The sequence below is a fragment of the Phoenix dactylifera genome, chromosome 7, assembly GCF_009389715.1.
Source record: "Phoenix dactylifera cultivar Barhee BC4 chromosome 7, palm_55x_up_171113_PBpolish2nd_filt_p, whole genome shotgun sequence".
Classification (NCBI taxonomy): Eukaryota; Viridiplantae; Streptophyta; class Magnoliopsida; order Arecales; family Arecaceae; genus Phoenix; species Phoenix dactylifera.
Genome location: NC_052398.1, coordinates 3,572,226 through 3,589,052, shown reverse-complemented (window position 1 = coordinate 3,589,052; position 16,827 = coordinate 3,572,226). Strand labels below are relative to the sequence as shown.

General features: G+C 38.1%; 2 protein-coding genes, 1 long non-coding RNA gene and 3 other non-coding genes across 7 annotated transcripts; all 6 read left to right on the top strand.

The window, feature by feature from the left end:
• Positions 1-324: 324 nt before the first annotated feature.
• LOC103702356 (APO protein 1, chloroplastic) lies at positions 325-6,359 on the top strand. Of its 2 annotated transcripts, none has more exons than XM_039127954.1 (5): positions 325-556; positions 1,685-1,772; positions 1,876-1,928; positions 3,867-4,237; positions 5,126-6,359. In XM_039127954.1, the coding sequence occupies exons 2-5, from the start codon at positions 1,733-1,735 to the stop codon at positions 5,961-5,963; spliced, it is 1,302 nt and encodes a 433-aa protein (XP_038983882.1). In that variant the 5' UTR covers positions 325-556; positions 1,685-1,732; the 3' UTR covers positions 5,964-6,359. The 2 variants fall into 2 exon arrangements, with proteins under 2 accessions (XP_038983882.1, XP_038983881.1); XM_039127953.1 differs by having other exon boundaries at positions 326-556; positions 1,534-1,772.
• A 1,286-nt stretch (positions 6,360-7,645) lies between these two features.
• On the top strand, positions 7,646-9,785 carry LOC120111294. Its single transcript, XR_005512449.1, has 2 exons — positions 7,646-7,941; positions 9,094-9,785. It is a non-coding gene; the product is annotated as an uncharacterized LOC120111294 (long non-coding RNA).
• Positions 7,846-7,939, top strand: LOC113462431. The gene has a single exon (XR_003384746.1). It is a non-coding gene; the product is annotated as a small nucleolar RNA R11/Z151 (small nucleolar RNA).
• Positions 8,156-8,264, top strand: LOC113462432. The gene has a single exon (XR_003384747.2). It is a non-coding gene; the product is annotated as a small nucleolar RNA Z152/R70/R12 (small nucleolar RNA).
• LOC113462430 lies at positions 8,418-8,502 on the top strand. The gene has a single exon (XR_003384745.1). It is a non-coding gene; the product is annotated as a small nucleolar RNA Z221/R21b (small nucleolar RNA).
• A 3,143-nt stretch (positions 9,786-12,928) lies between the features above and the next one.
• LOC103702357 (pentatricopeptide repeat-containing protein At4g02750-like) lies at positions 12,929-16,560 on the top strand. The gene has a single exon (XM_008784762.4). It carries the CDS (start codon positions 13,594-13,596, stop codon positions 15,607-15,609), a length of 2,016 nt encoding a protein of 671 aa, XP_008782984.2. The 5' UTR covers positions 12,929-13,593; the 3' UTR covers positions 15,610-16,560.
• Positions 16,561-16,827: the final 267 nt, after the last annotated feature.

The window sequence follows — 16,827 nt, the reverse complement described above, 5'->3', positions numbered from 1 at the left end:
AATGGCCTAATTTGCAGCAATCTCCTGCCATGTCAGATTGGGAATTAGTCTCGGAAATTCTTTCGAGCCATACACACACACACACACACATATATATATATATATATATATATATATATATATATATATATATATATATAAACAGAAAATCGGTTACCAAAATCTTACCACGAATAACCCAGCCACCAAAATTGCCCCAATCGATCCCCTGGGCAATGGAAACGGTCTTGTCAATCGGCACTCGTTCGCCGAGTCTACTTCTGCCACCTCTCGTTTTGGTGGACGATCTCGTTGATCCGACCCGTTAACGAAGAATCCGACTCATAATAAAAGAAGGGATTTTTCAACGTAGCCTCCCCTTTTCTCGCCCCTCACCGACGCCCAACCTCCCACCTCCTGCTCCGGCGGGCGCTCTTCTATCCCGCCAACGCCTCATACACCCCCTTACGCCCCCCCCCCCCCCCCCCCTCACTCTCTCTCTCTCTATCTCTCTTTATTCTCTCTCTCTCTCCCTCTCTCCCGGCTCTGTTTGTTGGCGACATGCCTATTTTTTCAGGTAACCCGATCACCTCTGTACTTTGGGCCAGCAACAAGCTTTCTTCTGGTCAACAAAAATGTCTATGTTATTTGATTTATCACTGTATTTTTTCTTCTCTTTCTTGAATGTAGAATTCTAACGTGTAGTGTGTTGCCTTTCATCTGTTTGGAGAAATGCCTAGCTCTCTTTTCCCACAGATATATACACATATGCAACTGTTAAGGAAACGATTCGTCATTATATTGTTTCATTGTAATACTTCAAAAGCACAATTGAAAGCTGTTATTGTTTATCCGTGAATTGGATACCACATCTTTCTTCAGCAGTATTAGATAAATCAGGAAGCAGTGATTCGCAAAAACGATCTTTGTGTACATGTCGGAATAAAGTTGGCGAGTCATTATGTTCTTACCTTCAGACAAAGCATTGTTTAGTTACTGCCTTCTAATCAGTTCCTTGTTGGCTTCCTAGCTGCTACAGGTTCTGAACATCATCATACTATCTGAGATAGAGCAGGACAACTCTTTTTTTTTTTTCATGTATCCGCAACTTATGATAATATCTATTCTGTCAATCAGATTTCCTTTTATGGGCAGAGGACTTGAAATTTGTCTATCCAATGAAATGGATAGGTTCCATGTACAAAATTTGAAAGGATGCTCCAGGTTACTATTTTATAAAAACTTTTCTATTTTGGTGTGCATAAGCAACTTAGCTGGTGTACAAAATTTGCTATGATTTATATTAAGCATTTAGGCTCGAGCTACCAAAATTTTGGGGAAAGAATGATCATAAATTTAGAAGTAATTGATTCCATAATATCAATTTCCTTTTTATGTTCATATAAATTATACGCCAACCTATTTCTAATGTTTTACTGAGATTCGCACATGTTTATTCCATTTGCATGTGCAACTCATGTGCCAAACAACTGGTTCTGGAAAAATTACTGAGAGTTTAAATATAAAGCTAATTACTCCCTCTCCTCTTTGCAGGTAAAGTCAACTAAATCCTCTGTCTCTTAGCAAGTTTGGAGTGTTGAGTTTATCCCTCAGCAAGTTGGAGATTGGCTTGGTTGGATGAGTATTATCTGGTCCTTTTGGGGGCCTGACTGAGCTCGTTTTCATTTTAATTACTGAATTCCAGTGCTTGGGTTGCATAGTGGTTTTCTCTTGAGCTACGTAGTTCATTTATATGGGTTTTGCCAATGTCATGGACATTCTCCCCCAAAGGAGTTAGTCACTCTTCTTCCTTTACTTCTTTTGTGCATATTCATTAGAATAAAATTCTCTTCATTTTTTTTGTCTAAACTTTCTTCATTTCCTCCTCTCTTTCAGGCATTTGCTTGGGTTTTGTGGAGAAGAGGCCTATAACTCATGAATTTTTGAAGGTTTCATTTTTAAACATTTTCCTTACAATTCTTTCGTTTATTCTTTTTCTTAATTGGCTTAAAAAATCCTTAAGAATCTGGAGACTTTGAGAGTCTGTTTATGCTGTTATTTAAGTAGTTAATGTTTATTTTTTGTCCACTTGGCGGAACACTTCTTTAATTTTGATGATAATTTGACTTAATTTTCTTTTCCTTTTAAACTTCCCTATACCTCTATGCTCTGTCTTACATGGGTTGAAAGATTTACGCCCTCAAACCGAATCTGAAGTTTGAACCCATGGATCAAGTATGGATCCCAAATGAAAACCCAAACTTTCTTTGTTTGGGTATGGATCTTGCAGGATTGGATCTCATCTGATTGGACCTGGTCATCTCTAGTTAAATGAATTAAAAGTTCAGGGTCTGGCCCATACTCGGACACAATCCAACATCCTTCTAGGCTATGCATATCCAGCCTTTTATTCTATGATGGATGTCCACTGGGGCTCCCATATGATACAGAAGGTGTTTTATTAGGATGGCTCAAACTAAATTGGGATGACTGGATTTTGATTTCCAGACTTTGTTTCAATTTGATGTTATGTGGAGCTTGAATGAAAATGAATATTAAGCTGTTCAATAGTAGGTACGATCTTGTTGTATAGTGTTGGAATTCTTAAAGTGGCAACGATATGCGAGTTTGCTCCGGTGGTGAATGAACATCTTTAAATTATTCATAATTCTTCTGAGAAGCCAAATAGATACCCTTTGTATCTAAAGCTCTCAGCTTATGTTTGATGTCAATGCAATGAACAATCCAGATCAACTCCTAGATCCAACTCTGTTCTTATTTCTGAATTTATATTCTCTTAAATAATATTATTTATTATCCAGACTTCATTACAATGGGGCGGAATTTAGGGGGCCTAGTGGTTCATCAATCTCAACTTATTTGAGATACCAGAATTCATCTAAAAAGGTGATTTCTGGTTGTTTGAATTTTTGAGATTGCGAGGTTTACGGACAACCTCAATCCATCAGACATGTTCATTCTTTTGCCTCCATTGCCTCATCTTTCCACTCTGTCCTGCTTATGTTGGGAACATCAATATATAAGCTGATTGGCTGTCCAAACAGGATGTGAGAGAACAGGGTGCATATTAGAACATTACTTCATGAGTCATTCCAATTTGATTGTGTTAAGTTACTTTCTTGTAAGTGCTAAAACTGCTATTTAGACACTTAAACCTTTAATTCGGGGAGGAATATCTGTCTCTTCAACTTTAAATTATTGGTCTTTGGTTTTGGTACAACAAATTTGGCTAGATTAGGCATGTTAAAATGGAGTACTGACCTCTTATAGAATAAAAATCTAGAAGAGAAACTAAATGGTTGAGTTTCTGTTGTTAGGTTGGTAATGAGTATGAAAGAAGTATCGAAAGGCTCATCCCAAATGTATTAAGAGAGCAGTAGGTGATACTGGAAAAAAAGATTCATATCAAACATTACCTTTTGCGATGAAATATGTAATCCTGTGCCAATCTAGTTCTGTGCTTTAGGCCAATTTAGATGTGCATTTTCAGCTTGAATTGATGTATCTACTGTGTGAAAAGATACATGTTAGCAAGAGGATTCACAGTAAGCTGCCTTTTCAAGTGCAACTAAATGCTGAAAAGTATAGTGATGACCGTGATTTCAAACATCAGAGATGAGAAAACCATATCTCAATACTATTTTACAAATAAACATGAACAATATTATATTCTGCCTGTGCAATCTAATTTCAAATCAATTTTGGGAGTAAGTAGCTAAATCAAAATTTATTCAATGGCATAATATGTTGCTTCCTTGGAATAGTCGATAGCTCTTTGAATATTGGAAATATTTAATCATGGTTGAATTGTGATTTGGATTGTAATCTTACTTTTAAAGCTCCTTTTTTTCCCTCCCATTTTGCAGTTCAGATATCAACCTCTTCAACATGTTAGACAGAGAACGTCAAGGATTTTTGCTTGTAATACTCAGGAACCCTGTCATCCTTCTACCAGATTCAAGAGATATGATGGACGTCCTCAAAATGTTGATCTCCCACCCATACTGCCAAAGAATAAAAAGAAACCTTTCCCCATCCCCATAAAAAAGCTGATAAGGTCTGCTAGACAGGATAAAAAACTGGCAGAAATGGGAATAGAGAAGCCTCTTGAGCCCCCAAAGAATGGGTTACTGGTACCTGATCTTGTTCCTGTTGCTTATGAGGTACTGGAACATTGGAAAGTTCTGATCAAAGGCCTGTCACAGCTTCTGAATGTTGTTACAGTTTATGGTTGTAGGTAAGTCGATATATGACGTGTTTATTTATCTCTTGAAGACTTTGAGATGTCATATTTATATTCATTAGCTCTCCCTATACTCTCTCTCTCTCTCTCTCTCTCTCTCTCTCTCTCTCTCTCTCTCTCTGTGCACGCACGCACGCACGTCCAATTTAAGAGATTGTCAATATATTCACCATTTAAAAGAAAGGCAATTTTCTGACTTTGATTGAGAGCCCCTACAGACTTTTCAAGTTAGAGCGGTGCTTTTCTCTAAGAGCATTCATGCATCTTAGGTTCTTTTTCTTTTATTCTTATGAGATTGAACTTGATGCATCTCATGGATCATTTGTGGAATAAAAGAACATCCTTCTGAATTATATTTAGATATATCATAAGAATCTTATTTTTCCTGTTTTTAATTCAAAAGTTATATAGTTTCATGGATTTTTTAATCTAAATAATCAACTTGGGCGGCAAGACACTTTGCTATATTGTTTGTCCGTAACAGTTACACATATGGTATCTATATGCATGCAATCTATGAATTATTTCAACATATGTGTGATGCATCAGCACTAATTGCAATTTGACACTAAGCACTATTCTCTTCATCTCTCTTTTTTTTCATTTTAATTCTCTGGAAAGACTTATGCTTAACAAGGAACTGCATAGTCAAAAGTCAGGAAACAAAGAACTGAGTAGCTACTGCAAAAAATAAATCCTAGAAAACACTGACATATTCTATCAAATTTGATAGTTGTCCAAGTTGGTTAACTAGATCAATTTTCTTTTTGCATATCCACTATGCATATACACCTGGAAACTTGGGGTTTTATTATATTACCCATCGTTAACTTGGTTTTATTATATTACCCATCGTTAACTGATCTCAGATGATCCTTTCAGCAAATGTTCTGAAGTCCACGTTGGTCCTGTTGGCCACCGGATTCAGGACTGCAGAGGCACTGGAAGTGAACAGCGCAGGAGCCGCCACTGTTGGGTTCGAGGGTCCATCAATGACGTTCTTATCCCCATTGAATCATACCACCTCTTTGACCCCTTTGGCCGGCGCATCAAGCATGAGACTCGTTTCAATTATGACCGAATCCCAGCAGTTGTAGAGCTATGCATTCAAGCAGGGGTTGATTTTCCGGAATATCCTTCACGCCGACGGACCACCCCCATTCGAATGCTTGGGAAAAAGGTCATCGACAGGGGTGGATATGTTGAGGAGCCCAAGCCTTATCGAGCAGAAGATTGTATGTCGCTGCTTGCAGAGCTTGATACCTATGGAGCCCAAACTGGTCGACCGCCCTTACCACCATCTGACATAAGAAAGCTTGCGGAGAGGACTCTAAAAGCATACAGCACGGTGAGACGGGGCGTAAGGCAGCTGATGAAGAAGTACACGGTGAAGGCCTGTGGGTATTGCTCTGAGATCCATGTGGGCCCATGGGGACACAATGTGAAGCTTTGTGGGGCCTTCAAGCACCAGTGGAGGGATGGTAAGCATGGGTGGCAGGATGCAACACTGGATGAGGTGATCCCTCAGAACTATGTGTGGCATCTGCGAGACCCAAATGGCCCACCCCTAACAACTGCACTCAAGAGATTCTATGGCAAAGCTCCTGCTGTGGTGGAGGTATGTGTGCAGGCAGGGGCGGAGATACCCGAAAGTTACCGGCCTATGATGCGGCTGGACATTGTGCTTCCAGACTCTGAAGAAGCTCGACTGGTGGCATGAGATTGAATGGTTGCCAGATGAATAATACCTTTGCTTATAAAAGTTTGGAAGATGGTCTGGCTATTGATCAGCCCCTTACTAAAATTTGGTGGTTGAGTCTGGTAGTACTTAAAAGGTCCTCTTAGTGGGCATTATTTCTGGTCCAACTTGTCAAGATTGTAAGATTCTCTATCTGACCTCTGTAACCCTGTTGGTGGTTCATGTGTCTCGGAAATCATTTTCTGTGCTCATTAGTTATGGCGCATGTAGCTTGCTTATAGGTTTTTCACTGTACATTCGACGTCTGTCTTGAAAAGAAATGGTTATTCTTACGGTATTATATGACACACATCTTTGTAAAGAACTACAGCTACTTTCTTCATGCTTCGTATCAAACAATAGGACTGGTCCTCTTTATTCAGGTATTTCCTGATTATCTATCCCTCTTCCTCAGTTCTTTTATTGTCTTCTCCATTATAACTATAGATGATTAAAGTCACCCAAGTGTTTGTCAATAACTGGTGGCAATTTATTCCTCACGTTCTTGTAATGAAGTTCTAGCAGGACATGAACTTAATCGCTGACATGCTAATTCTCTTAGTATCTTGATATTGTCAGTTCAGTTCAGCATGAGAATGAAGCCTGTCTTATTTCTGATATGTATTGCAGGATTACATGCAAATCTGAAAGAAAGTGGATTGGAACTTGTTATGTAAGTAATTTCTTGGGAGGATTTATTTCTGAGAATAATCAAAGGTGACCAAAAAGTGACGCCATGGACCTCCTCCTGCCATAGGTGACCCGGAGATGCTTCAATCTCAAGCCAGAAATCTTTAACCAAGGTATAAAGAGTCACAGGACAGTGAAGCACCTGCAGATGCCATTGTTGAAGTTGCTTCGGATAGTCATGTGCATGAACTAGAGGTGCAATATAGCCAAATTGAGTAATTAGAGATTCGAGCTCGACTCAATTCAAAATACTCGGCTTCGAAATTTAAGACTTGAGATCGATCGAGCGTTAATATCCAAACTCGAACTTGACTTGATAAAAAAAAAAAAAAAACTTGAGATCAACTCGACTCAACTCGAATAATAACCGAACCATACTCGAGTGATCATAATTAAAAAATATAGTTAAAATAAACCATAACATAATATTATATTTAAAATATTAAATTAATAATATATATTACAAAAAAATAATATATGCAAAAAATATATATTATGTGAATCGGGTATTTTGCTACTCGGGTTCAGTAATAATCAAGTCTAAGTTAAGCTTAGATCCGAGTCAAGCAAGCTGCTCAGCTTATTTGCACCTCCATGCATGAGCGCATGCAAAATCAAATAGTATTAACATCTTCTAAGTACTTATAGGCAAGATTGTCTTTCAAAAGTTTGGTGCAATGTAGGCTAATCTTGGACTTGTAGGCATTAGACATGAACATTTGACATACAAGCCCCTTGAGGATATTAAAAAGTTAAAATTGCGTAAGAGCTAACTATGAAAATTTTAGTTATAACACCCCTTAATTTTAACTTTGTTAAGAATTAACATAAAGTAAAATTCTAGAACTACGGTGCAGTCTCCTAAACCAATTCGGATGTTGTCGTTAAGAGCCAGCGGTTTACGTGGATCACATTCATCGGACGGCCAAGATTAATTATATCGTCTGAGAGACTCCGAGAGCGAGTCGGCAGGCGGGCCTTCTACGGAACCCTAACCCTAGACGCCTTTGTTCCCGGCTCCCCGTCCCCTATATATACGCCCTCAATATCCTCACTTCGTGATATCAATCCTAAAACCCTAACTCCATTCTTCGCTCGACCTCTCTCCTACCTCCCATCACCATCCCTTTCCTTCTCGTCCGATCTCCTGAACGCTTTTCTTGGTTCTCTTTGGCGGCTGATGATGATTGATCTCAAAGATCTTAGCGGATTTCAGTGAGGCCGCGCGTCGATGATCTGATCTCATGTTGTTACACACACTGAAGCCCCTGTATTCTTCTGCTCCAATCTTATCTTTCTTTTTTATTTTTCATTCGAAATATTGTTTTTGATGCCGGAAATCTGTGTTCTTAAAAAAACATTGTGCTTTTTCTTTAGATCTTTGATCAGAATCTAATTTTGATAAATTTCTGCCTACTATTATATGTTGATATGTAATTTTTTTTCCCAAAAAAAGGGTTTTCTATGGGGTGGCACGAGGAATTGAAGCGATGATGAGTTTAAAACAAAGGTGTGGGCAGTGGCGAGATGCATCAATCATCCCGCCGTGAGCCTTTCCCCATTATTAAACGACTTCTCCTTCCACTGAGCTCCCAATTCCACCATTCATATCATAGAGCAATCCTCTCTTGAGTCGAATTGCTTTAGTTTCATAATATTTTTTCCGCAATTTCTTCACCCTTTCATTATTTCTTCATCTTTTACACAATTTTTCTTTGGAGATTTCTAATCGTACCCGTCATTCGTAGGCAGTGACGATAAACACAGTCATGCACCACTCTGATTCAATCAGTGCTGACAATTGACATATAACCCATATTTATCTGAGCCTGTTCGCATTAATGTTTTTTTTTCTTATTCCCGTAGATCTCTCCGGATCCAAAGTTGGGTAGGGAATTGTCTTAGGAATTTTTTTTGATATTTTTTTCATTATCGATATATATTTTTTTTTGATATATATATATATATATATATATATATATATATATATATATATATATATATATATATATGGGTGGGGGATTGATATTCTGGTAAATTATTAATCTGTCCTTTTTTTGGAATAAAAAATACTCTTAATTTTACAATTTTATATTAATTCATTCTCTCAATCTCTAATTAATACCATATATATATATATATATATATATATATATATATATACACACTTATGCGTATGCATATGTATACTGAGGAGAAAGAGAGTATTAATTGAGGGTTGAAAGGGTAAGTTGATGTGGAATTGTAAATTTTTTTTAAGAATTATAAAAAATAAAAATATTTTTTTATAGAAAAATGGATAGATTGATAATTAAGAGGTTATCAATCCTTATATATATATATATATATATATATATATATATATATATATATTTATTTATTTATTTATTTATTTTTCTGTTCTTATATTGTGGAGGACCAGGTGATGTGGGCCACAACAAAAGTGGCCCAACCAAGATGCGGACTGAACAGCGCTTCATGCGCCTTTGTGGACAGCAAGTGCCGTCTGATGGTTCTCCATCCCACATTTCTTTCTTTCTTTCTTTCCAGTAATCTTTTTTCAGTTCCCACATGTTTGATATGTGGCAAATTTTAAATCAGATGAATTTCTGATATAAGTTATGTGTTGGATTACTCAGCAGTCTTCTAACATTTTGATTCTGTGCAGAGATGAATTGAAGACTTCTCACACCATTATTGGGTGAAATACCAAAATTAGATGGATGAAGTTTTTTCTTAAATAATTTTTTTTCATAACGTGAGATAAGAGGGAACATTCAAAGGGAGTGGTGAATCCCCAGTCTTCATACTCATTAAGGATAAATAAATAAATCTAAAATTTATTAGCTTAAATTTAAACCTGATAACTTTGATTGTACCCTCTCATTCAGGGCTGGATTTGACTAGTATCCTTGCTTTCTTCTCTTCTTGCTGCTTTGGTGATGCAAAGTGGGATAAATGTAGATTCCCTCCAGCAACCAACATTTTTTTCTTTTAGCTTTCAGAAGAAATCAATGTAGTCTAGCTTCTCTATAAAAAGACATGGAACGTTTGGCAAACCTCATACTTCTAACCAATTGAGATAATTTAAAGAATTTAGTCAAAGAGATCAGTGAAAAAAACGAAGAGCACACACTTCAACAATATTAGGAGATTTAAGGGGAATAAATTGAATAATTTGCTCGGATTTTGTCATTTTTGACTGGTGACGGGTTATGGCTTAAATTGTTTGTGCTTCTGGGACTTATTGCCTTAGTTTTGCATTTGGGAACAATGTAACCTCCTCCCCCTCCCACCTCCCCGCTTCTCCGTGCTGTGTACTACCTATGACGATTCTTCATGCATGACTAAAAGCATATCTTTTGATTCACAAATTCCTGTCGCCTTAGTTTTAATTTTAATAGAATTTTGAAGGAGTGATTGGTTGACTTGTGAAACAGCTTTTGCCCTCTATATCATGATACATAATAATTAGCTAAGATTCCCTAATACTTATAATTCGTTTATGATGTTAGATATGTATCCAAAAAATAAAGTTACTAAACCTGATTAGATCTTTAGAGTAGTACTCCATTTTCCTCTGTTATGCCCATATGCTCGCCTTCTGTACCTCCAAAACCTCAATCCCCAGATCGCCCCTTGAAACCCTAAACCTAAAAAATGGTCATAACAGTTGAAGTGAGAGAGGAGATGATGGTTTCTATGCCTTCAGATGGGAAGAAGAAGAGGAGTAAGGGGCAGATCAAACAATGAGTATGCACCACGTAGCACTCTCTCAGAGCATTTTCTGAGGTTCGGGGAAATACAGAACATAGCCTATATTCCAGGCCGGAGCTATGCCTTCGTCAACTTTAAGAAAGAGGAAGATGCTGTCATGGCATTGAGAGGACTCCAAGGTTTCTAGGCCAAACCTGTACGAAGAACCACTGCTTCCTAAGAAATTGATTTGAGCTTGTATCTCACTCAACAAGATCATAATAACCAAGGGAAGGGTCAATTATTGATGGGATGCCTATTAGAATTGAGTTTGCAAATGGGATTAGTCATGACAACCTTTGTCTGTTCCTGTATTGTATTTCCATGGAAATATGATTTCTATATTTCATATGAAAGTCTTTTCCATTAGAAATATGGAAAAGTTACTTTCTCATGAGGCGGAAATCATTTTATTTTTATTTTTTTCTAAAAAGACTCTTCAGCATTAAAGAAGTATTAACGAGTCATTAAAGACTTAATTTTTATTAAGGATATAATAGGAATTATACATAACTTTCTCATGTGGCCAACCAAATATAAGCATTTTGGAAATTTGTCACTTTCCTATGGTCAACCAAACATGCCAAAAATACTTTTCTTTGCATTTTCTTTTTAGGAATTTGTTTCCCAAGAATCGTATTCATAGGATGAAAAATGCTTCCCACGAACCAATCGCGAGCCTATATTCCAGGTCGGAGCTATGCCTTTGTCAACTTTAAGAAAGAGGAAGATGCTGTCATGGCATTGAGAGGACTCAAGGTTTCTAAGCCAAATTTGTACGAAGAACCACTGCTCCCTAAGAAATTGATTTGAGCTTCTATCTCACTCAACGAGATCATAATAACTAAGGGAAGGGTCAATTATTGATGGGATGCCAATTAGAATTGAGTTTGCAAATGGGATTAGTCATGCAACCTTTGTCTGTTCCCGAATTGTTATGCTCTATTGGTTTCGAGGTTCTGTAACTTCAAATCATTGAGTGCATTTGCACAAGCCTAAATTCCTGTTATTTTGTAACAAAGAAAATTATACTTGATATGCAATTTATCCCAAGCATAATCTGTAATGTAATATAACCTAAAGCACTTTTAAAAAAAGACTTGAACATAAGCAGGAGATTCTTAACACATTCAATACAGTAATCTGTAAGTAATGTTTCGCAGAGTACTTTTCATAAACACTTGCAGGACAACTTTGCAATATATGAATCACCAAATAAGTGCAGCTTTTTGATTATATCAGTCCTACGACAACAGTGAAACATCAAACTGAAGTTTGATATCCCATTACCATTCTTGTATATGCACACCGAAAACTCTTTCCATGTTCCTATGCATTCTAGATTTATAATAGGGATACTCTTCTTCCTATGGACAGGAAATATAGTCCAATGGTTGAACATGGTGAAGAATAGAAAACTGTGCAGAACTGCAGGCCTCTATATCCTCCTTCCAACAGGCTTTTAAAGTTTGGTTTCTTTTTCCTACATCTCTCGGTCTCATTTTTAGAACATTGAAATGCCCTTTTTCCTGCCATTAGCAACTCACTTTGAAATTTTAGATGATGCACATAATTCATTGCCACTCCTTAGCAACTCTTTGGGGTAACACATTCTGCCAAATCAATATTAGTTTGATGATAGAAGAAATTGTCAGAAAGAAATGCCCTGATAAACACTATCTGTATGAAGATATTATTATTGAAGCTATTAAAAGAAAATATATTTAGGCCTCGTTTGGAAGAGCTATTGGCAGTAAGCTCTCGGAAGTGAAACTTTTAGAAGTAGAGTTTTTATAAAAAGCTATTTGCTATTTAGTAACTGTATTTTTAAAGTAACAATAAAAGATATTGCTATTATACAGCAGAGCATAATAAAATATAATATGTATTAATATATAAATATATAATATAGTATAATATTATTGTAATATAATATAATATTATTATAATATAGTAATATAATATTGTATACTATAACATAATAATATTACCAAATTTGATATTATATAACATAATATATCAATGTATTATGGTATAATGTAATATAATATTATATTTATAGTGTAATACAATAATAAAAGTATATAATATTATAATTATTATTATTTATATATTAATATTGTTATTTTTAATTTTTTTATTTTATCGTGGGTATTTTGGTCTAAAAATAAAAAAAATATAATTCAAAACAGCTCTGAGACGGGTCTAAAAGTGATTTTTTGGAGAAACTTCAAAATGGAGCTTATTTTAAAAAGCTATTTTAGCTTGCTAATAAAATTAAAACATTTTTTTGATTTTTTTAAATCAAACATCCTTATTTTATCTAAAAATACTCAGAAAGCTAAAACAGCTTTTCAATATTTTTACTAAATATTTTTATTTTATCTAAAAGTACTTTTGAAGAGCGAGAAGATGTTTTCTTACTCTCCAAAAGCTTTGCCAAATGGGGCTTTATTGGGATACTGTTGCATTCACTTATATTAAGAAATGCTTCTAGAAAACTTAAAATAAAATAACTTCTGCATGGTTTACGGCAAAGTTTCATTGTGGTACGAAGAGCACTAGATCTGATGACACAGACAGTTACTAGGACTACTTAATCATATCTTTAACAAGTGAACTTTAGGCATGAGTTTAAGCATGCCAATTGGTCGACCTGGTAAATTGAGTGCTGGTTACTAGTGACGTGTTTGATCTTAAAGCATATATGGAGTGGTTATTTACTACCTAAAAAAGGTAAATAGATGTTAGGAGCAAGTTAGGTGGTTTTGGAATGAATTGAAACGGCTAGAATAGAAGCTATACATTTTTATTTCGTTTCTAGAAAAAAAATAAAAATATTAATTTTCAAAATTTAATTTTTACTCAATTTCAACTCCAATCCCAATTTAGATTTTCATTGCGAACCAAATATGTCTAATAATATATCATTTCGATTTTAATTTCGATCCATTCGGGATCCGACCAATTCGGTACGATTTCCGACCAATCGCGCCCTAAAGCTCTTCATGAATCACGAATAGCGCACAAGAACCCGTTCCGGCGCTCATTCTGGGTTACGCCGAGCGGTACTCGAAAACCTTGAAAGATTTGATTATCGAGGTGGGAAAAGAATGAAAAGCTCTCACCACACGCAGTAGCAGAGAGATGAGGCGAAACGGAGAACATGAATCACCTCTCTCACCTTCGGTGCTCTCCTCTTCCTCTCCTCCTCCCCCACCGTCTCAAAAGTTCCCATCTTTCTCTCCGTTCCATCTCGTTCAATCCTCCGATCCGGTCCGATGCCAATCCGCTCCCAAAACCCCGCACGGAAATCCCGTTCCCTACCGTCGTCGATCCCTTCTTCTCCAACCCCATTCCACCCGACGTCTATAGCTGCAATCTAATGCTCTCCACCCTCGGCCGAAGCCGAGGGCTCAACGAAGCCCGCGCTCTGTTCGATCGGATGCCCCAAAGGGATGTCGTCACCTATGCCTCCATGATCACTCTCTACCTGCAATCCGGCAATCTCCCGCAAGCCGAGGCGCTCTTCTGGCAAGCACCCGCGAGGAATGTCGTGTTGGAATCGGCGATGATCGACGGGTATGTGAAAGCTGGACGGATAGTTGAAGCCCGGAAAATTTTCGATGCAATGCCGGACAGAAACGTGGTCTCTTGGACCAGTTTGGTGTCCGGGTACTGTCGGGTTGGACGAATTGACGAGGCGCGGCGGCTCTTCGATCAGATGCCGGAAAGAAATGTCGTGTCTTGGACAACGATGGTTTTGGGCTACGCCAGAAACGGGATGCTGACAGAGGCCCGAGATCTTTTCGATCGGATGCCGGAAAGAAATGTTGTGTCTTGGACTGCTATGATGAGAGGTTGTGTGGAAAACGGTCGAATTGGTGAGGCGAGCGAGTTGTTTGACAGAATGCCGCATCGGAACGTGTACTCTTGGAATGTAATGATTTCGGGTTATTTGGATAGTGAGCATGCTAGCGAAGCGATGGATTTGTTCCAGTTAATGCCTCGAAGAAATGCAGTATCTTGGACTATCATGGTGACCGGTCTGGCTCGAAATGGGCTGATGGAGAAAGCACGAGAGTTCTTTGATAGGATGCCAAAAAAGGACCCTGCTGCATGGAATGCGATCATCACGGCATATGCAGAAGAAGGCCGCATGAGCGACGTGCAGGAGCTCTTTGATGCAATGCCTGAAAGGAATGTTGTGACTTGGAATGCCGTGATTGATGGGTATGCAAGGAATGGGTATCGAGGGGAGGCTTTGAGGCTTTTCCTCATCATGCTTCGCTCACCAGTGAAGCGAAATGAGACTACTTTAACTAGTGTTTTGGGTATGTGCAAGAGCACTGTTGAAGTAAAGCAAATTCATGGACAAGCCATCAAGATCGGTTACGAAAAAGATGCTTCGCTCATGAATGCTTTAGTGACTATGTACTCTAGAAGTGGTGACCTGGGTTCGGCTTGGCTTGCTTTCAAGATACTCCATGCCAAGGATGTTGTATCATGGACATCGATGATACTGGCCTGCTCGAACCATGGGCGTGGTGATTGTGCATTGGAGGTCTTCGCGCAGATGTTGAGACATGGAGCCAAGCCTGATGGAATTACTTTTGTGGGAGTATTATCAGCTTGCAGCCATGTTGGTCTTGTTGACAAGGGCAAAAAAATCTTTGACTCAATGAGCCGAGCATATGGACTGGAACCGAAGGCGGAGCACTACTCATGCCTAGTGGACCTGCTGGGTCGAGCAGGGCTCATTGAAGAAGCTAAGGAGGTGGTCAGTGAGATGCCACAAGGCGAGCTCGATGAAGCTGTTTTAGGGGCTTTGCTTGGGGCATGCAAGGTTCATGAGAAGATCGAGGTGGCAAGCCATGTTGGTGAGGAGCTCATTGAACTAGACCCTTCTGGGTCGGGGGGGTACGTGCTTTTGGCTAATGTGTTTGCATCACATGGAAAGTGGAATGATGTGGCACGCGTGAGGAAGATGATGAAAGAGAAGAAGGTGAAGAAAGTGCCTGGTTTCAGCCAGATAGAAGTGAAGATGAGGAATCATGTGTTCTACGTCGGTGATCGTTCGCACCCCCAAGCTAAGGAAATATATGGGATGCTCAAAGAGGTGCTTCTCCCACAAATGAAGGAGATGGAGTACCTGCATATGATCCAATCCCTACCTGATTGACAGTCTTTTTTACTTGTCTTTGAGGCTCTGAAAGCAATGGTGAGGGCTCTTGATGATCTCCTTTGGTAGGTACCTGTTGGGCCGCCTTGTCTGATCTAACTGGAACAAGTGATCAAAATTATGGAGCAACAGTCTATTATATTTTGAAAATTTTAATGAGCTCCAGAAGGAAGCAACTTTGGACTGGGGAGAAGCTTGTCATTATACCTAGAAGACTGTTTGTCTTGGGGACCAAAGCCATTGAAGCTTTCTATGACCTGGAAGAATGCGATCAATGGGCCAGTTTGTCTACTTGATGTTTCTAATAATCTGAAGGCCAATTTGCTGCACGTCTAGGAAGAAGTTGAAATATGATGTTCCACTGAGCATTGAGCAACCAGTGATGTGGTCACAAGGCATTTGAGGAGTTGGTTTCATCCACAATGTTAATGGGCTGAGCAAGTTGTCACTGGAGTTGGCGCCCAGAATGGTAAATAGAAAGGCACAATGATCCTGCTCTGTTGGTTGTGTGGTCCTTTCTTTGTTGTGACTGAAAACCGAAGTTAAAAGTCATTTAACTTATAGTGCTTCCTCTGCTTGAAGCATGGAGAGATAGTTACAAGTTCCCCTATGGATCAGTTTGCGATCATCTGTAGGAGAAGCACCTTGAATCATTTTGTACTTTTAGCAGCATTCATAAACCACAATTTTGTTAAAGATCTGTGCCGCTGATTTCTGACTATCAGATGTGATCAAGACAAAGTAGCAGAGTAGTGGTCACTACACAAGCAGATGCATCAATGAGCTTGCAACAAAACGTAAGTATATCTTAGTTGAAAACAAGTACTCATGTTGGGGTTTAAAGAGTCGGGGATCCTTTGCATAAGGGAAGTTCTGATGGCTTAATTGTTGCATGGTTATCAATGAATCATGAATATAATGTCATGACTTCGACGATCATTTTAATCTTAAGGCTATTGTATATCTCTAAAGATAATCATCGGATTTTAGTCGCGTAAGCTTCCATCATAATTTTTCAAGTGCTCTGGAATAGGCAATATTTTATTCATATTTTTGTTAAACCAAGTTGGCAGAAGGAAAAGCAATCTAAAAAAAGTTTGCTTGTCGGTGAGGAAAACTAAATTCTCAAGTGAGGATGATACCTTTAACAATCGAGCCTATTGAAAATCTCAATCAGACTGTTGGAAAATTTCCTGAGAGTTCTGCGGATGGATTAGG

Bases quoted from the DNA above. Each gene is read 5' to 3' on its own strand.
- LOC103702357 (XM_008784762.4), top strand. From the start codon at position 13,594: ATGAATCACCTCTCTCACCTTCGGTGCTCTCCTCTTCCTCTCCTCCTC.
- LOC103702356 (XM_039127954.1), top strand. From the start codon at position 1,733: ATGGGTTTTGCCAATGTCATGGACATTCTCCCCCAAAGGA. The intron at 1,773-1,875 runs GTTAGTCACTCT...CCTCTCTTTCAG, and splicing joins GGACATTCTCCCCCAAAGGA to GCATTTGCTTGGGTTTTGTG. The intron at 4,238-5,125 runs GTAAGTCGATAT...TGATCCTTTCAG, and splicing joins GTTACAGTTTATGGTTGTAG to CAAATGTTCTGAAGTCCACG.